The following is a 27110-nucleotide window of genomic DNA, read 5'->3' on the forward strand; positions in this document are numbered from 1 at the left end:
TTAGTACTAACGACTTTCGGACCTGGTTACCAAACGATTTCTTCTTTTGCTATTATCTATTTTCCTCTTTCTGTGTATTACATAAGAACATGCACACGATGGTGGTGGATATTTTTATTTTATATAATGAATAGTATAGGATTTATGTTGGCATATATGAATACAATGAATTTAGGTGATGATTTAAGAAGCTATAAAGGAATAACTTTTGGTATCGGATTAATTGTAAGCTTGATAATTCTTATACCATACGTCTTTGATAGAATTGCTCAAAGCAAATTTTCAAGTGATGGATGGGCTAGAATTCTGATCTTCCCTTGTGTTTGGACTGGAATATGGACTATTTTTTTATTTTCGTGGCCATTAGGTGATTGGGGAAATTATGCGTAAGTTTAATATCATTTTCAATATTTGTTTTTTCTTTTCTTTTTCCTTTTCTCCCCCTTTTTTAGGAAAGAACCAATTTTCTTTTTTACTTCTTTGTAGATTTACTTTATTAAATTACGAAGAGATTATGCAGTTGGCATCATTTGCAGGATTAGGAGGAATAAATTTTATATTGTCATGGAGTGGTCCGGTAGGAAGTGATATAATATATTATCACGTGACAAAGAATCAAAATTCATCTACGGCAACAACGAGCACTGGTTCTATTGTAGTTGATGAAGTATCAATTGAAGATAACAGCACTGACACTGTATTAAGACATCCACCTACTCGAACTCCGAAAAGGAGTTTAACATTACCAACATTTATTAATTCATTGAGTATTTATATTTTTGTGTTGTTTTTGGTTATCACTTACGGTAGCATTAGATTAAATACTAGTTTTATACCGTTTTATCAAAAAAGTATTAAAGAAACTTTTCCTCAAGAATTGGTTAATTTTGGCTGTGTTTTAGGAAATTCCGATAATCAAATAGATGATTATATGAGTTACGTAAACCTAACCCAAAATTTGGCAATTTCAGGTAACAAAATTATTCTTTGGTCAGAAGCAATGACCGGAATAATTAATGAAACGGATCTCAACTCATTATACGAATCAATTAGAAATATCAGCATATCTTATAATGTATACATTGGTTTTACTTACGTTGATGTTACTAACCTTAATACTACTATATATAATAAACAAGTAGTAATCAATAATAAAGGTGATGTGGTTATAGATTATAAGAAAAGTAATTTAGTACCTTTTGTAGAAGCTAATTTTATAACTAAGGGTAATAATAAGTTGCAAACTTTCCAAAGTGAGGATTTTGGAATTATTGGATCCGCCATTTGCTTTGATTTTGATTTTCCTAAATTAATTGGTCAAGCACCTTCAAAGAAAGTTAATTTAATGTTGGATTCTAGTAATACTTGGGTAAGTTAATTTATTAAAATTTCTTCCTTTTATTGTTATGATTTAGCTCGCTAACGAGGAAAAATTTTAATAATTAAATTCTTAATCTATGTGAATATAATTTATAGGGTAAGTACCGTATAATAAATTTATATTAAATATTTTTTTTTTAAAAAAAAAAAATTTTTATACATAAAATAATTTTTTTGGCCCAAAATTGAACTTCTTTATTGTACAGGCCCGGTTGGACCATTACATGCACGTATGAATTCGATACGTTCAATAGAAAATGGATTTACAATATTTCGTTGTAATTCGGATGGAGTTTCAGGAATATGGAATCAATATGGACAACCATTACATTACATTCCAACAGCGAATACAAACACGACTACTTTTCAAGTTCCAATCAACGTGGTAAAGAATAGAGTTAAAACTGTTTATTCTGTATTTGGTGAAACTTTTGGATGGATTTGTGTCGGTGGTATCGGTATTTATTTGATTGTTATAGTTGTAGCGATAAAAGGCAGTGATCAATGGAAAGCTAGAATTATTCATTGGTCATAAAAAAGACTTTGTTTACCTTATTAAGAATATCCATGCTGCGGTGATAATCATTTGTCAATCGGAGTGGTAAAAATATTTCCGTTTACTTAAACCAAAATTATCCTTATTTTGGTATCGTAAACCTGTTTATCTTATCATAACTAATTAATTAGGAATACTATCTCTTTTTCTAGTAACATGCTTTTGCCTTTATTTTAATTATTCATAAAATGTTTAAATGTATTTATAAACTTTATATAATTTTTAAACGTAAACGAAAAAAGTCAACGTATAAAAATAGTAAAGAGATTAGAATGTTCGATAAAAATTTATTAAATTCAATATCATCTACCCAAGATTCTTATGATATTATAGGTAAAAAATTACCAGTCAAAGAATTAACCCCTATTAAAAATTCAAATGATAATAACCCCTTTAGAGATAAGGAATTTTTAAGTGAAATTTATAATCAAAATTATAAAGAATTTCATGTTTACAGTTCCATTCTCTCGAAAGATATTAAATCAAAAATATTTTTATAATGCATTGTCTAATTTTACTAATGATAATGATTTGAAAAGTACTGAAAAATATATGATAAAAGAAAATCAAATAGAATTACCTGAGATTAATCCAACAATATTTGAAGTTATTTTTGAGTAAGTATGATCATAAAAAAACTTACTTTACATTTACTACTTTATGTTTTTAATAAATAAATCTTATATATATTCTTTTTTTATTTTTTAATAGGTTGTTTATAATGGAAATTTGGATATTAATAATTTCACTGCTCAAGAAATCATGTCGCTTTTATTTGCAAGTTCTTATCTTGACCTAAAAAATCTTACTTCTTGTCTTTTTACAACCCATTTCACTGAAATTATTCATGCATTAAATACTTCTTATTCTACAATTAATCACTTTAATGAAACAATTTATTCACAAAAGATTGACCAAAGAAGATATATAATCAATCATTTATATTTGGAATATTTTTCAGTAATATTTGGTTCAAATTATTATTTATCATTTCATAAAAATTTGATTTTATAATATTTTATCACTGGCATCACACTCCACCATGTTTTCACTGTTTATATTTATCTGAGGAACTTAGTTTTTTTTTGCCTCACAAAATTATTTTTTTTACTTCTCTTTAAATGTCACAGTCACATGGGGGTGGAATTTTAATTATAAAAGTGTTGGTGATACTGGGGTAAATGATTTGACATATAGTCCACATCTTTTCCAGTAATACCACCAAATTTTCACCTTTACATAGTAAATTATATATAATATAAACTAAATGAATTACGGTATCCCAAATTATAATTATAACATCCCAAAATAATTTGGGCAGCATGTATAGTTATAATGTTAATATTATAGAATTTGCATATTCAATAATAAAAATTACAAAAAAAGTCAGATATTAAAAAGTTCATTATCAATTGGTATTATCAATATTTATAATATCAAATGTTTTAAATATTTGCTTCAAGAGTTTAAAAGTATATATATTAGATGATCAAGTATAAAATATTGATATTGATACTATATTTTTCAGAAGAAAAATATATAGATAAGTTTTTTTTAAATTGCAAAAAAGATTTTAAAGTATTTAGAAAAACTTGATAATATTTGATAATTTAAATAAAGAAGTGTTTAAATAAAAATTAAATTAATCTTTTATTACCTTATCAAATGATTTTATTTATATTATTAACTTTTTTTTCAATTTCTGCTTTTATATCAAAATAATATATTTATACAATTTCCAACAAAACTGAATTTAATATATATGTTTAGATACTAATACTTAGAAATGCTTTTTTTGGAAAAGTTGATTTGAAATTAAAATATAAAGAAGTGACATTCAGATTATATAATAAATTGAAAGAAATTTTGAATATTATTACTTCAAATTAGATGGAAAAGAATTTCTCAAATCATTAAATATTAAAATTTTAGTATAGAAAGATGGAGCAATAAAATAATAATAAATATATAGAGCAAAAGAATAGAAAACCTATAGGAATTAAAGTATTATTCTAAAATAATATATATAAGATATAAAATTAGATGCAATTGTAACATACAATATACTTGCAGGTTAAAAATATAAGCTGTTGATCTTATAAATATTTAAAAAATAATTCCTTATTCATAAAATTTAAATAAAAAAAGATGTTTTCTAATCTGCACTTTACTGAATACAAATGCAGTGAGTATAAAGTATAAAATTATAATTGCTAAAAAAGTATAATACTTGAATATTATTTTATTAATGTGATTAAGAGCTTAATATGTAAAAAATAAATGCAAAGAAAGTTAAAAAAAATAATGTATATATATTTAGAACTCCAGATATCTCCAAAACAGATCATAAGTCAAACTTTTGGCAAATTGGTTCATTTTTTAAGAGTTCAAAAAGATTTAAAGGACCTGATTATGAATTTTGTGAAACTATACAGGTAAGAAGAAAGAAGAGTACAAAAAATGCTTGAATAAATTTAAAAAATGTATTTTATATAGAATAAACTGAAAAATAATTACATCTTTCAGCTCAGAGGAAATAACACTAATATTACCCAATTTTTAATCAATAATAGTAATCACTATTTGGAACATATGAGCAGTTTTATGAACTTTTGCTTTTCAATCATCAGAAAAAATGAATTTAGAAACACAAATAATTTATTTGATAAATATTTGAAATTCTTAGTAAAAAATTTTATAAAAATATAACTGAATCAGAAGTTATACTTATCAGTTATGAATGTAATATTCTCCAAAAATATGCCAAAACAAGTGATAAAATTCATGATGGATATGTCAGTTCGTTATCATATGAATGTAAAAGGTTAAATAATAGAGTTAAAATTGAAAATTACTGATACTAATGCAGGCATTAAAAGCAAAGTATGTCCTAATCAAAGAATAATTGGAATACTGCAATCATTCTTTGAAAAACTGTGCAGAATTAATATCTTAGCAGATTATGAGTTGACAATTGAAGTTCCATTAAAAACCTATCAATTTGTATATATGAATCCTTCTTCTTTTAAATCAAATCATGATCAAGAAAATTTGTTCTAAATACCAATATGTGAAAAAACAAATGACTCAATATTGAGTTGCAATAATAGATAAATATTAATTAATATTTTTGAAAGTAAATCTAATTGACACAATATTACAACTTTTATTGATTATAAACAACTTATGGATACAGATTCAAAAAATTTAACCTTTTAAATAGCAAATGTTGCAAAATATTACTTTGATTATATAATTATTATTGAAAAGGTTAATTATGAGTGGATGTATTTTTCTGTGAAAAGATGAGAATCAGTTGTTATACCCACTTAAAGATTTCCTTAAAGCACTGCAAAAATATATGAAAAATTAAGATCATCTTATATGAATTATGAAAATAAAAACATATATAAATATATTATAAGACCTAATGTATATATATATGTAAACAATATTATAGTAATATGTATTTGATTTTCAGGATTTACTTAATCTTTTGTATTATTTCTTTTAGGTATATATACTTATTTTTTTTTTTTTTTAATGATTTATATATGCTTTATTGATATTAAGTTTATATACCATACAAACAAATTATCATGAAGTATATATCTTATTAATGATTAAAATTATTAATATATACTATGTTATTTTGCAAGATACTTTATAAATTTAAATTTACAGTATATACATCATGCTTTATCTTTAATTCATATATAGAAATCTATATATAGAATATAAATAATAGATTTTCTTAAAAAAAAAATATTTCATATTATATAAAATATTGGCTATATTATTCATCATATAATGGACTGCTAGATTTATTAATGTATTTTCATTGCACTGCAAAGGTGGTTGACCTATTTTTTGTATTTTTTGTAGTATGGTATATCTATATTGTATAAATTTAAGTGTCATAATTAATAAACTTTAATTTAAAAAAAAAAACAAATTTTCTATTTATCACTACTGGTAATCATCACCAGTGTTACATGTTCATAATATTACATAATTAATATTTATTTCAAAATTAAATAATTATATATATTATAATTAAAAGCAATATTAAACTACACTTTAACATAAATTATTTTGCTTATATACAATGTCTAATTTAAATGCTACTATTTTCTTTATCAGTATTGTGTTTTGCATAACTGCAAATATTATGACCTTTACCTAAATAATAACTACAAGTCCTAAGTACAACTGAAGGTTAAATAGTAGTATTAGCTTCTGTTAATGATTTAAATCATTTTAGAGGTCATTCCTTTGGCTTATGGTATTTTGGATTAGATACTTTAGTAAGGTTATATCTAAAATTCAAATCAGTTAAAAGTCACTGATAATTATTACTATTTGATACAATTTTAGCACCAATAGCTTTATCATTCAAATGTAATACAGTACATACAACTTAGTCCCAACAAAAAAATTTTTAAGCGGCCAAATTTTTTATATTATGTAATACTTAATCCTGTAATTTTATTGGTCAGATTTATTTAATTTAAGTTATAATTCTTAATTTTAACCAGAATTATACATAATTTTAGCCAAATTTACATAATTAATAATTAAACGAAAGTAATTTTGGCCAGAATTACATGTAATTCTGGTCAGAATAAAATGGCCAAATATTTAATTTAATAGTAAAATATTTCAACTTTGAATTGCTACTACTTTATTAAAAAATACTTTATAGAAAATTTAAAATCATAGTTTAATTAAACTTAATCTGATTTATCATTATACGTTTATACTTTATGTTTATCTTTTTTTTTGAATGAATAGTAGTGATTTAAATTTCATCAAATTTAATTGCTGGGACTAAGTTGTATGCACTGTAGGAAGTTATAAAATTTTTCAATATCTAATCCAATAGTATTATGAAATTTCATATTAAATCGTGTAAGCACTAGTAAGTATTATATTTAAAATATATTTAATTTAAAAATTGCAAAATACTTATAATATATTTTAATATATCTAAAATATACTTAAAATTATCTTAAAATATATGTCTAATATATTTATTTTGCCCATATACTTAAAATATATTTAAAATATATTTAAATTAAAATTAAGAGATATTATAAGACTATTATAGATATATTTTTATGAGTGAATTTATTTACTACACTTGCATTACTAACGCATCCGTTGCTTTTTGTAAATTGTTTATGTCGATCTTTAGTTTATACACCGCACCCCCTTAAAATGGCAAATGATAAACATACAAATATATATAAATTTGTAACGCAGGGTGCGGTAAATACATTATTTCTATTTAAAATATACTTAAAATATATTATGAAATATAATAATTCTTAAAACTCTTTCCACTGATCGTTCAGTCACAAATTTCGCACTAGTAGTTTGAAGAAATATTTTTTGTTTATTATCATTTAAGTCATAGAAAATATTGTTTTTTCGTTATAGAATTTGGGAAGAGTAATATAGAAGGGGTAGAATTTACCCAACCTTCAGGAAGTAGCACTTCAGCTGCTTTGATGAGTTCTTCGATAGCTCAGCAACCTATACAGACGAATAGTAATATTAACATAGGGCTGGATGCCTCTATGCATGCTCAAATCAACGCAAGTTACCCTGGTCAGAATACAACTTCTAAAAAAGTGAAGAAAGATGACAGTTGGACTATTATTAAAAAGACTCAACGTTTTAGTATTTTCATTCTGCAAGATAGTCTTCCAGGCAATAATATTATTACTAAGAAAAATTTTGTATATAGAAAAATTTCAGATGTGCTTAGGCTAATTTCATTGGCACCAACTTCCATTAAAGGTATTAAGGTAATTTAAGCAACATATGAAACGGAAGCACAAGCGGCTGAAGTTTGTGCCAAGAAAATTGCAAATGATAATGATATAAGATTTGCTAAATTGGAAGTAATCAACAATCAGCAACATGATAATCTTAACGATTATGAAATTAAAATCTGGGATGTTCCACTAGATGTGAATAAGCAGATGTTAGAAGTATATTTGAAAAGTTTTGGACCAATTAAAACCCTCAAATTTAATGTTAAAAATTTATACTATGAAGTAATAGTTAGATTTAACGGCAAACAAGTGGAAGAAAAATTTAAAGACTTATGATCATTGAGATTTTGCAAGTATGTGTTTAGGATTTTTCCATCTAACTTAACCAAGGACGAAAGGAATTTACGTTTTAAATATGAGTTGAAATTAGCTAATTTACCTGTAAGTACATACGCTGCAGATTTGAAAGATATTATCATACAAATAAAGGCAAAATCATGTTTAAATCTTCAAGAATAGGTTTTCAAAAAATTATGAGAAAGAAAGGTTTGCATTTGTCTTTTTTGATAATGAGAATGACTTTAATAATGCCCTAGGAAAAAAATTCTCTTTTAACAATCGAGGCTTAGTTTTCGTTAATTATGATGCAGTCACGTGCCACATATGTGGTTCTCCTTATTATCGAGTCAGAACATGTCCAGAAAATCAAAGGAAAAGAAACATGTTATCAACACATGAAGTTTATCAACAGATTTATAGTAGATATGGAGTAAAAGCATCCAGACTAAGTATAGGATTCAGACCATTATTTTCTAGAAATTCACAATATCAATCTGGATAAAAGTCAGAAGGCATGCACAATTCGGGTAATTATGAAGTCGAACAAGAAATGCCATTACAAGTGGTCTTTCAAGTTATACTGAGCTGCAAAGAAAATTAAGACAATACCCAACGTAAGAGCAAATGTTTTAACATCAAGTCAAGGTCCATCTCAATCTTACAAAGGAAAAGGAAAACAACAAGAGATATAAGAACCAGTAAGAAAACCTTGGAATCAACAGAATATTAATCCTACACCAGTTAATAATGAGGGTGATAGGCTGAATAGATTGAAACGACAGATGGAAAAATTCATGAATATGATACAAAGATTGAATGAGAGGGTTTCAAATTTAGAAATTAATCATATTAATCAAGCTGAGATTTTGAGTAATAGAAAAGTAGAATTAATGTTTGCTAAAGATGATAATACGTTCATGAATAATAATAATAAAAAGGTAAAAGAATTTCAACAAACACGTGATATATATATCAAAAAAAATATTTCGCCAAATGTACAAACTCGTACATTATCTCCTATGGAAGAAGATAGTAAAGTAAATAAAACAGTTGGGACAGAAAAGTTCATATATGAACTATCAACCGTGCTGGGTACATCACCTTCGTCCCCAAAAAGTCAAGAAGGAAATACACAACGATTAGATAATTTTGAAGCCAGAATAGATCAGGCGTTTAGTATTTTGACAGATATGTCTGGAAAATTTGACCATTTAATGAACAACCAAATACCATATGTCAATGAAGACAGGGCTAGGGAATTCAATAACGGAACAACTAACCCCCAATATAATCAACAATGATAGTACAACATATAGATATTTAACCATCTATCACTGGTATTAGGAACATTAATAATACATTTAAGATAACAACAATTAATGTGTCGGATTAAATACAATACTTAAGCAAGAACAAGTTTTAAATTATATGAAAATTAATAAGATTAGTTGTTTAATAGTCACAGAAACAAAACTTCAAACTGCTAGTGCGAAAATGATTTATAAAGATTATAAGGATATAACGACTTGGTGGTCATGCGATGATAACAACCATTTTTCGACTGGAGTCAGGATTATAATGAATAACGATTATGCAAAATATGTTATCAAAAAAGATATCATTAAAGGTCGAGCTTTAAAACTTACGTTACTGTTGAAAGGAAAGATTCATTTCACAATAATCACAATTTATAACTTTTCAAATAATAGTTATAAAGATGAAATTTTGGAATTTTATACGAAATTAGAAGAAATTTTAACAGCTGAAAAAAAATTACAAGCTAAAATAGTCTGTGTTGGAGATTTTAATGCAAGTTATGATACAGCGATAGCTCAATAAAGAGCAAATCGAAAAAATTTTTGGAAAGATCGTATTTTTCTGATATTAAAAAAAAACATTATGGTTGATATTAATTTAATTTACCATGATAAACCGTTGAATACATGGAAGAGATCAGATAAAAAATCTAGAATTGATTACATATGAGTCACAGAAGATTTAGTACCAGATACTATCTACGCGTCTACGAATAAAGTCCACATATTTGAAACTGATCATTCAGCTGTAACAGTATATTTCCAAATAGATGACCTGTTTCATACAAAACAATTATTTAAAAAGAAAAAATATAATAATAACAATTTGAAAGTGGATTATAAGAAAATAGATAGTCAATTATGGGAAACATATGCAGAAAAAATAGAAAAGTTATTGGATAAAGAAAAAGATATAATTGATAACGTAGAAATTTTGATCAATAATATAAATAGAATATGGAATACAATTCGAGATACGTTTAAAAAAGCTAATAATGAATTGCTGAAAAAGAAAGGTAACCCGAACAAAGAAGTGCTACCAAAAACAATTGTGTTTTATAAGAGATTTTTACATAAATTATCATATATTTTAACAAATTTATTTAATGGAAAAAAAGATCATGAGTTTGAATTTAACTAATTATAGAGAGTGTAAAAAATTTATAGAAAAGCATTATGAAACAATATCAGAAATATGTTTTAAATTTGCAATAGACATAGATGGACTGCTCGACAAAAATATAAAAGAGTTTAAAGAAATAGTCAAGATAGCCTTTAAATTAGTTCAGGTGAATTTTGCTGAAGAAAGTAAAATATATAAAGAAGAGAAAATGAAGTTTTATATCCAATGACGGTGTGAGGATCTACAAGATAATAAAAAAAGATTCTTAGATTTCATGTTGAATAGAAAAAGAAGCAAAATTGTTTTGGATAAAATAGTGATAGAAAAAAATTCAGTAAAACAATTAATTTCAGATGAGAAATTGATAGAAAATGAGTTGATCGAACATTTCAGATCATTTGCGGGAAAAAAGTTGAATTCAAATGAAAAGTTAAAAGAAAGATGGATTCGTCAATATAGCCCTAAACAAGACATAAATGAATGTTGGTATAACGAGGTTATTCAACCTATTAGTAAGAGTGAATGGGACCATATGATTAGACAGCTAGCAAATGATAAAGCGCCAGGAATCTCCCAAATATTGAATGAAATGCTCAAACACATGGGAACTTCTAGAGCTCCGAACAGGTCAGCCAAATTCAGGTAACCTGACCTGACCTGACCTGAAATTCAGGTCAGGTATGAAGATTGACCTGACCTGATTGACCTGTTGACCTGAAACTATTGATTCTACTATATAATAAAAGTGAGTTGCAGTATTGCGATTCACTTTTTTATATTGATTTTATATAATAAAAGTGAGTTGCAGTATTGCGATTCACTTTTTTATATAGATTCTATATAAAAAAAAGTGAGTTGCGGTATTGCGATTCACTTTTTTATATTGATTTTATATAATAAAAGTGAGTTGCGATATTGCGATTCACTTTTTTATATTAATTCTATATAAAAAAAGTGAATCACAATACCGCAACTCACTTTTTTATATAAAATATATATAAAAAAGTGAATCGCAATACCGCAACTCACTTTTTTTATATAAAATATATATATAAAAGTGAATCGCAATACCGCAACTCACTTTTTTTATATAAAATATATATATAAAAGTGAATTGCAGTATTGGGATTCACTTTTTTATATGATTTTAATATAAAAATGTTGAATCGCAATATTTCAAGAAAAAACGTTGCAAAAACGTTTTTTCATAATATTATATTAAAAAAATGTTTCGTAACGTTTTTTTTTTGATATTTCAATAATAACGTTGCGTAAAACATTTTTTTCATAATGTTATATTAAAAAAAACGTTTTGCAATATTTTTTTTCAATATCTTAATAAAAAACGTTGCAAAAACGTTTTTAGTTTTTCATAATATTATATTAAAAAAAAAAGTTTTGTACCGTTTTTTTTCAATACTTTAATAAAAATAGTCCTGAAATTTTTCAGGTTTCAGGTCAGGTCAGGTCAAACAGACAACCTGATATAACCTGACCTGACCTGACCCATTCGGAGCTCTAGGAACTTCAATGAAAAGTGTCATATTAAAATTAGCAAATTTATGTTTACAAGTTGGTAATATCCCTGAAGAATGGAGACATGCGTTATTGTATCCTATCCCGAAGACAATGGATTGGAAATACTCATTAACAAAAACTAGACCAATAATCCTTCTAAAAATCTTGAGAAAAGTGTTAGTGAAAATTGTTACAAAAAGATTATCTAAAGTTATTGCAAAGCATAATATATTAAAAGGAGGTAATCACGTGGGGCTACCTGGTGGATCTACAGAGGCACCTCTAAGAATCATTAATACATGTATCGAAGATGCAAAGAAGAATAATAAAGAGTTATGGTTGACTTTCCAGGACCTCTCTAAAGCTTACGATATGGTAGATATTAAGATGCTTAAATTAGTATTATAAAGAATTAAGATTCCAAAGGTTTTGATCTGTTTGATGATTAACTTATTTACAAATAGTAAAAAAAAGTGTTATAAAAGAAAAAAGAATAATGAAACAATATACGTCTATTATAGGAATAGATCAAGGTGAGGTCATTTCACAGCTGCTATGGACAATTTATTACGATCTATTGCTCGCAAAAATTAATTCATTAAAAATGGAATATGAAATTGAGCATTGCTTTAAAAGTAATGTACAATCAGAGCAAAGAAAAACTCAAGATCAATATATCATCACAGTCATACATGAATAACGTCACATGGATTACTAAAAATAAAGCTCAGTTAGAGCAGATCTTGAAAATTGCAGGTGAATTCAACATTATGAATAATATACAAACAAATTATGATAAGTTTGAAATGATAACGAATAAAAAGTTAGATAAAGATATTGTTGAAGTTAATTTCAGATCGTCAAAAAGAATGGTTAAACCATTAACATCAAAAGAATCTGTGAGAATTTTAGGTGTTTGGATTAATTTAGATTTAAAAACTAATTATGTCTTTAATCAATGCAAGGATATTATTAAAAGATATAATAAAACAATTAGCTTCAAACAAATAACAGATTTGCAGATGAAATATATATATAATCACGTGATTATTCCTCGTGTTGATTATAAAGCACAATTGTTAGTTTAGACAAATTCTCAAACAGAAAAATTAAATTCTACCTGTAGATATATGTTTAAAAGAAAAGCGTCATTACCACTTACTACTCCTAATAGTATTATACATTCATTATTGGGCTACGCTATCAAAGATATTAATACGATTCAAGCTCAAAGACAGTTAAGTAGATTATACAATCAAATGATATCAAAGGGTGTGATGAAAGATATTTTTGAAGTAGATTGTAAACAATTGCAAAGTGAATTATTATTTAATAAATCTCCATTAGCAATATGGAATATTAGTTTAAAAGATTTACAAGTAAAACATTATTTGTTAGCAATTGCTTTTAGCACTTTTATACGACAATATCGCTTAGTAAAATCGAAGTGGTGTGAAAGTTAACCAGATTAGGGGGATTAATACAATAGTAGAAATATGCTGATGAAAATATTTACAAAGGGAATTAGTAAGGAACTGAAAGGGAAAAATGTTTATTTTGCTAGTCAGTTAATGTCGTCAGATGGTACATGTCTTTTGAGATATAAAGATTTGAAACACAGAACTAAGATAAATACACAAGGTAGAATCCCTAGTTGGTTCAAGTTTATAGAAACTAAGCTTATTGAAGCACCTTTAAAATCTAAGAAAGTGAAAACTGATTATCAATTAGGATATAATATACATAGTGTAGACATAAAAATTGATAATTTAAAAACAAAAAATTGGATAACAACCTTTCATGATAAACCTATAATAGGGCGTGTTTTAGATAATTCAAATGAGGACAAAATTTGTATAGAACATTGGATACAAGACCTAGAAAATGATCAAATATCACCATCAGTACAGTTACCAATCCTTAAAAAATGTGGAAGATGTGAAGTGAAAATGAATCAAATTAGAAATAAAAAAAGTAACATTAAAGTAAGGTTTATAACAGATATTAATATAGAAAATTGTGTTAAAATTAATGCAAATTTAATACAAAATAATTGTTATATAGCAGATATGGCTATTTACGAGGCGTTAGCTCAAGCGGAATGTAAATATTACAGAAAAACGTCTATAAATGAATGTATTATTAAAAAAGTAAATGGCTTATTCAAATATATACATCCAAGTGATTATCGTAATGTGTTGATAGAAATTGCAAATAGTTTAACGCAAGAAACTGATATAGAGATTTATACAGATGGGTCAATGAAAAATGTAGCGACTAGCGAAATATTGATAGATTATGCATTTGTAATTAATGCTCCTATAAAGAAAAGTTTTAATTGTGAAATTGTAGATAATCTGTCCTCTAATAAGACTGAATTAATGGCAGTGATATTAAGTTTAATGATCTGTCCTAAAGCTGCAAATGTTGAAATATATAGTGATTTTCAATGGGTAGTTAATACATTTAATGATTTAAACTTTTTGACGATTAAAGATATAGAAAGATCAAAAGTTAATTATAAGGTTTTATGGTTATGTTTATTCAAGATAATTAGGATCTATAGTCTCAAAGTAAAGATAATTAAAGTTAAAGCGCATGGTGATTGTGATTATAATAAGGAAGCAGATAAGCTCACTAGATCTGGTGCTGAGAAAAATGTATTAATAATAGAGGATAAATTGTTATTACACAATGGTACGATTTGTTGGAGAGATATGCTTATAGAATGTAATCCCATTCTTACGATAAAGGGAATCAAGGACGTTCAATTTATAGAAGAATTTCTAATGCTACGCCGTAATAAAGTTTATAGACAATCAGATCTATTAAGGCTGATAGATTGGAAAATATCTTTAAAGTTAAACAATATAAATCAATATGATACATTGTTTGAAGATCATTATTTACAATCATTTAAGATTAAAATTTGTTGTAATGAATTACCAACTTGTGCTAATTTAAAAAAGTGTAAGCCAGATCTATATGATAAAGATTGGAAATGTAATTTTTGTAAAATAGAAGAAGAAACCTTTGAACATTTTTGGAAATGTAGTAAAATTCAAAATGTTATGCAAGATATAATCAAACGATTAAAAATTTTTTTAGTTAAAATTATACAGAAGTATTCAAGAGATGATATAGATACACAAGAATTAAAAAGTAAAATTAATGGGCTTGATATGTGGGAAATTGGATGCTTATATGATTTTACATTTTTAATGAAGAATCAAGTCAGTTGTCAGTTAATAGAATTTTTAAGGTGCTTTAAAATAACTGAAGAAAAATTGTTATATAAGGTGCTGAAGCAAATAACTGGGAAAGTTTTATTAGAATTCAAAGTGCTTATTTGGAAACCAAGGAACGAGTTACAAATAAAGGAAGAAAAGTGATGCGGTATTAGTGATAAAGATAAAAAAGCTAAGTTACATAATAAACGCACTGAAGTGGATGTCAAAGATGTTGACTGTAATATGTTAGAAAGTAATTGAAATAAATAGAATGATTTGGCATTCCATCGAGGTGGTCATTGGGCAAATTTTTAGGTAGATCATGACAGTCACCTTTGAATCTGAGGTCGCATCATGGTTTTTAACAATGATGTGATCGTTTAGGTGACAGGTCAACTTGTTCTTTATAAAAAGTAGTCTTGTTTCATAATGCTTAATTCTTATATGTATTTGTTTATCTTATATTTGTAAGTTTATATATGTAAGTAAGCGTGATTATAATAAGACATGATCGCATCTATAATAAAGTTTAAAAAAAAAAAAAAATATTATGAAATATATTATAAGTATATTTTAAATATATAAAAAATATTTTAAATTTAATTTAAGTATAATTTAAGTATAATTTAAGTATTTGGGCAAAAATTAAATATATTAGAAATACATTTTAAGTATATTTTAAATACATTTTAAAAAGTTTTTAATTATATTTAAAATATAAATACTTTTTATAGGGAAGAAGTCCCATCAGTTTGCAATTTAAACGCTTGTCTTTGCCATTGATATTGTAATACTAAATAGAACTTTCTTATTAACAGATTCTTTAATAGTTAATTTGTAATCCGTCAGTGAACCATAAAACTTGGCTATTAAATTTTGGTGAAAGTTATATATATATTTACTAATAGCGTAGAATCTACAGTTTCACCAATGCAAGGTACAAATTACTAAAATATTATATAAAAACTAATATTATAGGCATAAAAATATGCCATTTGGCTATCTTAATAATAAAAGACTGGTAAAAATTTTAAGCACCAAAAGACACTTTCATAAGAGCTGAAAATTTGAATTTGAAAAAAAGAAAAATTTAGTATTTTAAAATTTTAAAGATAACTCATCGTCTAGTGGTCGTAGGAAAATAAAATTTAGTTCATCGGATTCGTCTCATCAAGATGCATCTAATAGTAATGATTTTATGTCTCTATGACTAATAGAAGGCAAGTTATCCCATATTTTTTCTCCAGAATCGCAGATTCTAAATTATTGATAAAAATATATATGAACTTATCACCGCCTTTTAATAGTCAAATTTTATGGTTCACTAACAGATCCCGAATTAATGTATAAACACATTTACTTCAAATTTGATCAATATAATATAATGGCATTAATGTATGTGTTTAAGTTCTTATTGTAATTACATTTATTTCAGATGGAATTGATTCAAACCAGCATGCATGAATGAATTCTATATGAAAAACAGCTTTATCAGACTGAATAAAAATGTGATACTGATGACGATGTAATCATCAGATACTAAGTATAATTGGATGATCACGTAATCTAAGGATAAATAGTATACTGAAGGTCACATGACTGGATAAATAATTAGTCAGGAAGATAAACATGTGGAAAATAGAATGATCTACATGATGTAATATTTATTGAATGAAATGGAGATTATATAAGATTAATTAAGGAGTCGATCAATTTTTGATATAATAACTAGTTTATTAAGTTTATCAATAAAAATAATCATGAAAAATAATTATTAATCATAAAAGATAGATTTAAAATATTTTCTTTATAATAGTTTACAAGATTATTTCTTGAAAGGATTGTTTCTTTATGATAGAATATATTTTTTTATGATGTAATATTTGAAAAATTAATTTTAAAGATTATTTTTAGGGTATTTTTATAATTTTAGAGTAGTAAAAATTAAATATCAAAATGTATAAATATAGGTGAAAATCAATAGGAATTCCACAGTTCAGAATATTTTAATTTTGTAATTCAAAAATTTTAATAAAGTGTTAAATAAATAATTAAAAGTAATATGGTTCGCCCTAACTTTTATTAATTATTTTTACCTTATTAAAATAATGATTACAAGAAGAAATATAAATATAAACTTTTGTAACAAGAATTATTAAAGTTTAAAAGTTGAAATAAATATATACTTTGTAGTGAGAGCTATTGAAGTTTGGAAATAATAATAAAGAGAATAAATTTGAGAAAAATTTAGAAAAGTTAATTTATTTTATATTTCTTGATGTTTTGTATTACTAACATAATTTGATTTATGTGAACTGAAAAAATTGTTGTTTGATATATTTTGTTTGATCATTTGTTTGATTTTATTTGTTCGATCATCCATGAGAATACTGATTCGACATAGTAACTCTTTATATTGATGAAAGAAGGAATCAGGGGATTTCAATGACATAGCATTTCTTGATTGATGATATTCATACAAATACAAAGTAATGTTAAGTCTTTAAAAATTATAACATAATATGGTTTAGATACTGGAATTACTGCAATGTAAGAAACTTTCTAAAGTTTTTCAATTTCATTATTAAGTATATCTGATAAAAACTTTTGAATACAAATTTGAGATGTATTATATAAATGTTCAATAATATCATTAGATAAATCTGATTCTTCAACCTAAATAAAGAATAAAAAAAAAATAAAAATCAAGTTAAATTATTACATCATACTTCCCAAATAAATTTTTTTAATACTATATTACATTCACCTTACCCTAACTCTAACTATTAACTCCTTTTTCAACATAAATTTACTATACCATATCCATCTTACTCTAACCCTAACTAACTCTTTATTTAACGCAAATTCACTATACTATACATCCTTACCCTAACCCTAAATAACTCCTTTTTCAATATACTTTAATGTATTAATTTACCTGGTTAACTTCAACTAATATTCCTTGATAATAAAACTTGCTTCATTTGTGCACGTTGAAGAAATAATGGAATAGGTGCTAAATACTATAAGTCTGTAATATACAATCAATTTTTTTAAATATAGTGTTATAAGTTGATGGTAATCCAATTGATGGATTTGAACCATAGTAATTTTTGATTTAAGTATATTGTAATTTTTGTCCAACTCCTATTTAAAAACTTTTACTAATTCTTTTAATAAGGTACCCTGATCTAAATGCTTTTTAAGAATACCATTAATATATTCAACATGTTATATTGACTCAATTCCTGCTGTAAACACCTTTGCAATAGAATATCTTGTCTAAGATTCATAAATAGTATACAATTTTTTTTTAAAATAAGAACAGTAAACTTCATATTTTATAAGCATACTATTGTACCTTAATTCAAACTGATCTTAGCTATAGCTATTTCACATATGATAAAAATCCTTAATAAAGTTATATACCATTTCACCATATAGTTTGGATCTAGCTTTTTTCTTTATATTTTTGGTAATGTGATATATACATAATAAATAACATATTTGTGAATATACTACTTGAATTGCTGCATTCATTGCTAGGTCTTCATCAGTAAATAAAACTGCAGGAAAAATATGTGTTGCTTCTAATATATAGCATAATATCCAGTTATAATCAGCTTGTGTTTCATATTTTATTAAAGTCTGAGCAAGAACTCTAATTTTAAAGTTATTATCAATCTCAATGAATAAATTGAGAGTCATTTTATACCTATTTGTTTTAGCTGTACTGTCATAAATAACAACATCATGGAATTTAGACCATAATTCATTTTGTTGTTGACTAATCATCCAAAAAAGACCTGTGAGTTTATTGGATAAACCTTTTAAGCATGGTATAACCACATAATCATGATCTTGTTCACATTGCTTTAATAAATGTAAAAGCATTATTGTTACATCAGATTTATTATGAATTCTTAAAAGAAGAATTTTCTGATCTGGGACTTAATTTCTTTTTTAATTCGTACCAAAAATTTATTGATCATTTTATATAAAGTCAAAGGACACAGCAATAACATTTGAAACAACAAAGCTGATGAATTAGCAAATGCTGGCGCTTATATTAAAGGCCTAATAGTTATTAAAGCAGTCTAGGATTAATCACGTGAAATAATATATCTATTATAAATAGAAATATTTGATAATGGTCAAATATGATACAATATTTAACTCTATGATCAACAACTCTAACCTAAAACCATTAATGAATAATGATATAAATTGGAATTTTACCCGTGAATTATACATGCTGCCCAAATTATTTTTGGATGCCATAATTATAATTTGGGATGCCATAATTGAATTTGGGATTTTGCTTATAATTACGGCAGTCAAAAATAATTTGGGTGGCATGTATACCGTGAATAGATCAATAGTAACCCTTTTGACACACCTTGTAGTATAAAATTATCCAAAATCTAAGGTAACAAATTGAAGAAATGTAACTTTACATATTCTACTATTGATATACAACAAAGAAATTACCCTTATTTATATATACCCTTTTGGTATAATTTCCTGTGTAGAATGTCACGTGTTAAAAGATAACAATGAACATATCGGCTTATGTGCTGCTCATACTACAATTATATGGTTTGGGACACAACAATTCATCAAATAAAATTGTCCAAATTAGAAATTTAATAAAAATATTTTGGATGCATATATTTAAAATAACTCAACATAGTTTAATTGTCACTAACTTAAACTACAAAATGACGTTGAGATTATCCTGATTGGTGATCTAGATCAAAAATTATTAGCCTGCAAAGTTTAGTATTTTCTTAATAAACGGTAGGATTTGAAACATTTAATTCTGGCCAGAATTTGATAAAATTCTATAATTTAGGCCAGAACTATGACTGGCTGAGAGGTAATGTAGATCATAGAATTTTTTCCCATGGCACGACTAAAGAGACAAGCACAACACTGTCAAAAAATAGCTAAAAAAAGAAAAAAAGCTGGAAGATTTATTCCAGATTTTATTTTTGATAAAACATTTCCTGATATGGTTTAATTTTTAACCAATTGCAAATTAGTATTATACATATCACGTGATTTTTTTAAAATCTCAATTTGAAACAACTTGATGATTTGTTGTGTCTCCAACTATACAACAAATCATTTCTGATACATTTAACATATTATTTGAAGTTCTAATGAACGATGATGCTAGATGTAATTTATTATTAAAAAACACTATTGACAATTCATGTTTATTTGAACAAAATTTAGATCCTTTTTTATTAAAAACTCATCCTTTTTATTTACTTATTCATCATTTAGTCCCGAGAGACCTTACAGAAATTTTTTATAATTTTATACCCAAGACGAAAATTCTTTTGATTTATTCATTAAATTTATGAATATTATTATGGAGAAAATAAATAGTACTATTTGGAATCATCATAACACTACGGTAAAAGATTGGGAACGCAGCCTCAATATTAATAAACAAAAAAAGAAATTTTATAGACACCATCATAATTTAAGCTTGGATTATCCGAATTTGAATATGGACGATAATCGACAAAGAAATAATTACGTGGTTTGTTTTAATCCAAATCACTCCACTCCTTATAATCGTAGCAGTGGATTCTCTGATAATGGCGCCCACATTAAATGGATGTCAAGTAATTTTTTACATTCAGGTTCTTGGGAATCTCATAGAGATCGAATTTGATTCAATAAAATAGATTTATTCAATAATTTTTTTTATAATATTTCAAAATATAATTTAGATACTAGATAGTATTTTTATGTTTTCTCTTAATTTTTTTATTTCTTTCCAGGGTGGGGGAGTTCTGGGACAAATCTTGGATTTGGTCCATTTCTTTCCTCATCAAGGTCAGGAGTCATCGTCTGTTTGGTTCACCAGCTTGCGGTTTGGTTTTGTAGTGTTAGAGTTATTTTCGCGGTAGTATTATTAATTATTGTTGTTCTGATAATTTGTACTATCTTCTAAAACATAAAAATAAAAATAAGATACATATTAGTAGTTACTGCGTCATAGATTAATAAGTAAACTGCATAATCATGTATTTTTCCTAAAAAAATTTTCTAATTCTTAGAAATTTTACACAATCTTAAATTAAATTTTTTACTCCTGAGAATCACCCTTTTTGGAATGAAAACTGTGGCTTGTACGTAAAAATTCAATAAATAAAATCATGTCGCGATTGTTGCGTCATATAATTTTTTTATTTTATATGCTTTAAATTATCAATAATAGTAATTCAATTATATCAATGGTTATTATTATTTATAGGTTTCATAGTTTTTTTTTTATAAAAAGAAAATACTGCCAACATCCACTTTCTTCTAATATTCAACGTGATGCTGTGATTCTCATTTCTCAGGGTAATTTAGGATTGTGTTAAATTCCTAAGAATTAGGAAATTTTTTTAGGAAAAATATATGATTATAGCAATTGCGCCATATGGTAATATCTATCATCAATCTACGGAGTCGCCTGATTTAGTTATTATTTATAGGTTTCATAGTTTTTTTTTTTATAAAAGCCAACATCCAATATTCAACGTGATGCTGTGATTCTCATTTCTCAGGGTAATCTAGGATTGTGTTAAATTCCTAAGAATTAGGAAATTTTTTTAGGAAAATTATATGATTATAGCAATTGCGCCATATGGTAATATCTATGTCAATCTTGGCGATTTCACGGAGTCGCCTGATTTAGAAAAACTAGATATAATTAAGATTGGAAGATTAGGAGATTAGATTTAATATGGACTGGAATTATTCTTAACGAATCTTTTTAATCCTATTTTGACAATAAATTTCAAAAAAAAAACTATAAAATTTGATTGAGTTGGACTTATTATTCCTTTTTTAATACCATCAGATAACTTTGCTAGTGTAATTCTATCTAAACAAAAATGGTAATGCCTATAATTATATATGTATACAAAAACAAAATTTCATTAATAAAACTGAATGTCATCGTTTGATGTATGGTGATTCAACTGATTCATTATTGATTAGAAATACACTATATAAGGTGTGAGATTTTTCATTTCATGACCATTTTTTTGTCAGCAAAAAAAAAAAATTCCTATAATCACACTGGCATAAAATGGACCGATTAAGGATACCATCGTTACCATTACCAATAAATCCATCTTCATTTTTATTGCACACACTGCTTCCAATATTTTTAGTACTAACGACTTTCGGACCTGGTTACCAAACGATTTCTTCTTTTGCTATTATCTATTTTCCTCTTTCTGTGTATTACATAAGAACATGCACACGATGGTGGTGGATATTTTTATTTTATATAATGAATAGTATAGGATTTATGTTGGCATATATGAATACAATGAATTATGGTGATGATTTAAGAGGCTATAAAGGAATAGCTTTTGGTGTCGGATTAATTGTAAGCTTGATAATGCTCATACCATACGTCTTTGATAGAATTGCTCAAAGCAAATTTTCAAGTGATGGATGGGCTAGAATTCTGATCTTCCCTTGTGTTTGGACTGGAATATGGACTATTTTTTTATTTTCGTGGCCATTAGGTGATTGGGGAAATTATGCGTAAGTTTAATATCATTTTCAATATTATTTTTTCTCTTTCTTTTTCCCTTTTTTTGAAAGAACCAATTTTCTTTTTTACTTCTTTGTAGATTTACTTTATTAAATTACGAAGAGATTATGCAGTTGGCATCATTTGCAGGATTAGGAGGAATAAATTTTATATTGTCATGGAGTGGTCCGATAGGAAGTGATATAATATATTATCACGTGACAAAGAATCAAAATTCATCTATGCCAACAACGAGCACTGGTTCTGTTGTAGTTGATGAAATATCAATTGAAAATAACAGCACTGACACTGTATTAAGACATCCACCTACTCGAACTCCAAAAAGGAGTTTAACATTACCAACATTTATTAATTCATTGAGTATTTATATTTTTGTGTTGTTTTTGGTTATCACTTACGGTAGCATTAGATTAAATACTAGTTTTATACCGTTTTATCAAAAAAGTATTAAAGAAACTTTTCCTCAAGAATTGGTTAATTTTGGCTGTGTTATAGGAAATTCCGATAATCAAATAGATGATTATATGAGTTACGTAAACCTAACCCAAAATTTGGCAATTTCAGGTAACAAAATTATTCTTTGGTCAGAAGGAGTGGCCGGAATATTCAATGAAGCGGATCTCAACTCATTATACGAATCAATTAGAAATATCAGCATATCTTATAATGTATACATTGGTTTTACTTACCTTGATGCTACTAACCACCCTAATACTACTATATATAATAAACAAGTAGTGATCAATAATAAAGGTGATGTGGTTATAGATTATAAGAAAAGTAATTTAGTACCTTTTGTAGAAGCTTCTATAACTAAGGGTAAAGATAAGTTGCAAACTTTCCAAAGTGAGGATTTTGGAATTATTGGATCCGCCATTTGTTTTGATTTTAATTTTCCTAAATTAATTGGTCAAGCACCTTCAAAGAAAGTTAATTTAATGTTGGATTCTAGTGATACTTGGGTAAGTTAATTTATTAAAATTTCTTCCTTTTATTGTTATAATTTAGCTCGCTAACGAGGAAAAATTTTAATAATTAAATTCTTAAAAATCTATGTGAATATAATTTATAGGGTAAGTACCGTATAATAAATTTATATTAAATATTTTTTTTTTAAAAAAAAAATTTATATACATAAAATAATTTTTTTGGCCCAAAATTGAACTTCTTTATTGTACAGGCCCGGTTGGACCATTACATGCACGTATGAATTCGATACGTTCAATAGAAAATGGATTTACAATATTTCGTTGTAATTCGGATGGAGTTTCAGGAATATGGAATCAATATGGACAGCCATTACATTCCATTCCAACAGTGAATACAAACACGACTACTTTTCAAGTTCCAATCAACGTGGTAAAGAATAGAGTTAAAACTGTTTATTCTGTATTTGGTGAAACTTTTGGATGGATTTGTGTCGGTGGTATCGGTATTTATTTGATTGTTATAGTTGTAGCGATAAAAGGTAGTGATCAATGGAAAGCTAGAATTATTCATTGGTCATAAAAAAGACTTTGTTTACCTTATTTAAGAATATCCATGCTGCGGTGATAATCATTTGTCAATCGGAGTGGTAAAAATATTTCCGTTTACTTAAAAGTAGTGTGTAGCACGTGATTTTTTAATATATATTGTATGGCAAATTTTTTTGCCGATCATTTGAATACATTTTATATATCACCGCGTGTTACATTTAATATAAACAACCAATAAAATTTAAGATTGCCTATTCGCAAAATCATATATTCCTATTCGCAATTTCATATGAGGGTTTTTGAAAATTTTTTTTAAGGAATAAAGTTTTTTAAAGTCAATAGACAAAGTTCGAAAATGTGGCTTTCTAACCATATAATTTTTATCCTTTTATGTTAAGTATAACAAAAATTTATATTGCACAGAAATTTGCGTTACTATATAATATAAAATTTGCCATGTCAATCAATATGAAACTATCACGTGATACACAATACCTTTAAACCAAAATTATCCTTATTTTGGTATCGTAAACCTGTTTATCTTATCATAACTAATTAATTAGGAATACTATCTCTTTTTCTAGTAACATGGTTTTGCCTTTATTTTAATTATTCAAAAAAATGTTCAAATGTATTTATAAACTTTATATAATTTTTAAACGTAAACGAAAAAAGTCAACGTATAAAAATAGTAAAGAGATTAGAATGTTCGATAAAAATTTATTAAATTCAATATCATCTACCCAAGATTCTTGTAATATTATAATTAAAGTAGGTAAAAAATTACCAGTCGAAGAATTAACCCCTATTAAAAATTCAAATAACAATAACCCCTTTAGAGATAAGGAATTTTTAAGTGAAATTTATAATCAAAATTATAAAGAATTTCATGTTCACAGTTCCATTCTCTTGAAAGATATTAAATCAAAATATTTTTATAATGCATTGTCTAATTTTACTAATAATAATGATTTGAAAAGTACTGAAAAATGTATGATAAAAGAAAATCAAATTATTGTATTAGAATTACCTGATATTAATCCAACAATATTTGAAGTTATTCTTGAGTAAGTATGATCATAAAAAAACTTACCTTTACATTTACTACTATATGTTTTTAATAATAAATCTTATTTATATTCTTTTTTTTATTTTTTAATAGGTTCGTTTATAATGGAAATTTGGATATTAATAATTTCACTGCTCAAGAAATCGTGTCGCTTTTATTCGCAAGTTCTTATCTTGACCTAAAAAATCTTACTTCTCGTCTTTTTACAACCCATTTCACTAAAATTATTCACGCATTAAATACTTCTTATTCTACAATTAATCACTTTGATGAAACAATTTATTCACAAAAGATTGACCAAAGAAGATATATAATCAATCATTTATGTTTGGAATATTCTTCAGTAATATTTGGTTCAAATTACTATTTATCATTTTATAAAAATTTCATTCATGATATATTATTATCAGATGATTTGATTATGAATGAATTGGAAGTTTGGACAAAATTAATTAAATGGGGAATCTTTAATTCTGATATTTCCCAAAAATTTTCTTTACTTTCTTCTTCAAATATCACGTTAAATGAATTAATTAAAGATTTTTCTGGAAAGGATTTTACAAAACTTGGAGAAAAAATCAAAGATTTAATACCGTTAATTAGATTTTATCAAATCGAGTTAGATGATTATTTTAAAGAGATTGGATACCCATTTAAAAGTATTTTACCGGAAGGATTAAATAAAGGTATATTTAAATATAATATGAAGAAAGAAATTTTTTCAAATAATAATAATATATTACCACCTAGAAAATATCAAAAAATTGATTCAACTATTATAGTAGGTGAACAAACTGCTTTATTAGCTAAATGGATTAAAGAATGTAATTTTGGAGAATATTTAAAAGTGGAAGATGATTTTGATTTTAAATTATTGTTTAGAGGAAGTAAAAATGGTTTTGATATTGGTACTTTTCATAAAAAATGTGATGGAATTGATAATACGATCGTTATTATCAAGATTAAAGATTCTGATGAAATTATTGGAGGGTATAATCCTTTCTCTTGGCAAAGTCTTTTTAATATTGGTCTACAATCTTTTCCTTACGAAAATTATAATGTTCCTTGTTCATCAAGTTTTCTTTTTTCTTTAAATAATACTCGACTAGGAAATGATTCTAAGAACGTTTTGAGTAAAATTAAAGAAAATCAGATTAATGAAGCGATTTATTATAATCAAACTGGTGGTCCAAAATTTGGTAAATCTGATTTGTATTTAGTTAATATTTCAAGCCAAGAAAATTTAGTTGGTCATTGTAAAAAATATTCTTATTCTCATCAAATTACAGCCAAATCTTTTTTTAAAGTTGAAGATTATGAAGTATTTCAAGTTATAGTCAATTAATCAATTAAGATAGAGTGAAATAATAGATGGATTCAGGGATATTAAACGTATTATGGGGAATGGGGAATGGGGAATAATGGGAATTAGACATGGTGCGGATACATCATAAAGACATAGAATAATAAGTACGTCATTACTGCTAAACTTGAAGGAAATTTTAGACAGAAAGGGTCTTTTAATTCTTATCAACATAGAAGCTTTATATATTTTAATGGCGAAAATTGTAATATAAAAATTTCTTATATTATTTGTCAACTTTATTTAATTTGAGTACATAAAATAATAAAAATACTGTATTTTAAAAATTGGTCAATTCATGTAAAAATAATTTTTTTTTTTTATTACGATATAAATTAATTAATTAGAATCAATTCACGTGAATACAGTTGGATTACAC

At 25.8% G+C, this 27110-nt stretch overlaps 7 protein-coding genes across 7 annotated transcripts; all 7 read left to right on the plus strand.

Moving 5' to 3' along the window:
• Positions 1–126: 126 nt before the first annotated feature.
• Positions 127–1915, plus strand: OCT59_004480 (uncharacterized protein; the record flags this gene model as incomplete). The annotated part of the gene is made up of 4 exons (XM_066148300.1): positions 127–386; positions 487–1369; positions 1477–1486; positions 1587–1915. 4 exons carry the CDS (start codon positions 127–129, stop codon positions 1913–1915), a joined length of 1482 nt encoding a protein of 493 aa, XP_065996917.1.
• A 293-nt stretch (positions 1916–2208) lies between these two features.
• On the plus strand, positions 2209–2735 carry OCT59_004481 (uncharacterized protein; the record flags this gene model as incomplete). Its single annotated transcript, XM_066148302.1, has 3 exons — positions 2209–2269; positions 2394–2553; positions 2648–2735. The coding sequence occupies 3 exons, from the start codon at positions 2209–2211 to the stop codon at positions 2733–2735; spliced, it is 309 nt and encodes a 102-aa protein (XP_065996918.1).
• Positions 2736–10771: 8036 nt separating this feature from the next.
• Positions 10772–11143, plus strand: OCT59_004482 (uncharacterized protein; the record flags this gene model as incomplete). The annotated part of the gene is made up of 1 exon (XM_066148303.1): positions 10772–11143. One exon carries the CDS (start codon positions 10772–10774, stop codon positions 11141–11143), a length of 372 nt encoding a protein of 123 aa, XP_065996919.1.
• A 1483-nt stretch (positions 11144–12626) lies between these two features.
• Positions 12627–13103, plus strand: OCT59_004483 (uncharacterized protein; the record flags this gene model as incomplete). Its single annotated transcript, XM_066148304.1, has 1 exon — positions 12627–13103. One exon carries the CDS (start codon positions 12627–12629, stop codon positions 13101–13103), a length of 477 nt encoding a protein of 158 aa, XP_065996920.1.
• A 7522-nt stretch (positions 13104–20625) lies between these two features.
• Positions 20626–20934, plus strand: OCT59_004484 (uncharacterized protein; the record flags this gene model as incomplete). Its single annotated transcript, XM_025317397.2, has 1 exon — positions 20626–20934. One exon carries the CDS (start codon positions 20626–20628, stop codon positions 20932–20934), a length of 309 nt encoding a protein of 102 aa, XP_025178382.2.
• Positions 20935–22551: 1617 nt separating this feature from the next.
• OCT59_004485 (uncharacterized protein) lies at positions 22552–24330 on the plus strand (the record flags this gene model as incomplete). Its single annotated transcript, XM_066148305.1, has 4 exons — positions 22552–22811; positions 22901–23783; positions 23894–23903; positions 24002–24330. 4 exons carry the CDS (start codon positions 22552–22554, stop codon positions 24328–24330), a joined length of 1482 nt encoding a protein of 493 aa, XP_065996921.1.
• A 674-nt stretch (positions 24331–25004) lies between these two features.
• Positions 25005–27033, plus strand: OCT59_004486 (uncharacterized protein; the record flags this gene model as incomplete). The annotated part of the gene is made up of 2 exons (XM_066148306.1): positions 25005–25366; positions 25462–27033. 2 exons carry the CDS (start codon positions 25005–25007, stop codon positions 26711–26713), a joined length of 1614 nt encoding a protein of 537 aa, XP_065996922.1. The 3' UTR covers positions 26714–27033.
• Positions 27034–27110: the final 77 nt, after the last annotated feature.

This window comes from Rhizophagus irregularis, chromosome 12 (genome assembly GCF_026210795.1).
Source record: "Rhizophagus irregularis chromosome 12, complete sequence".
Taxonomy (NCBI): domain Eukaryota; kingdom Fungi; phylum Glomeromycota; class Glomeromycetes; order Glomerales; family Glomeraceae; genus Rhizophagus; species Rhizophagus irregularis.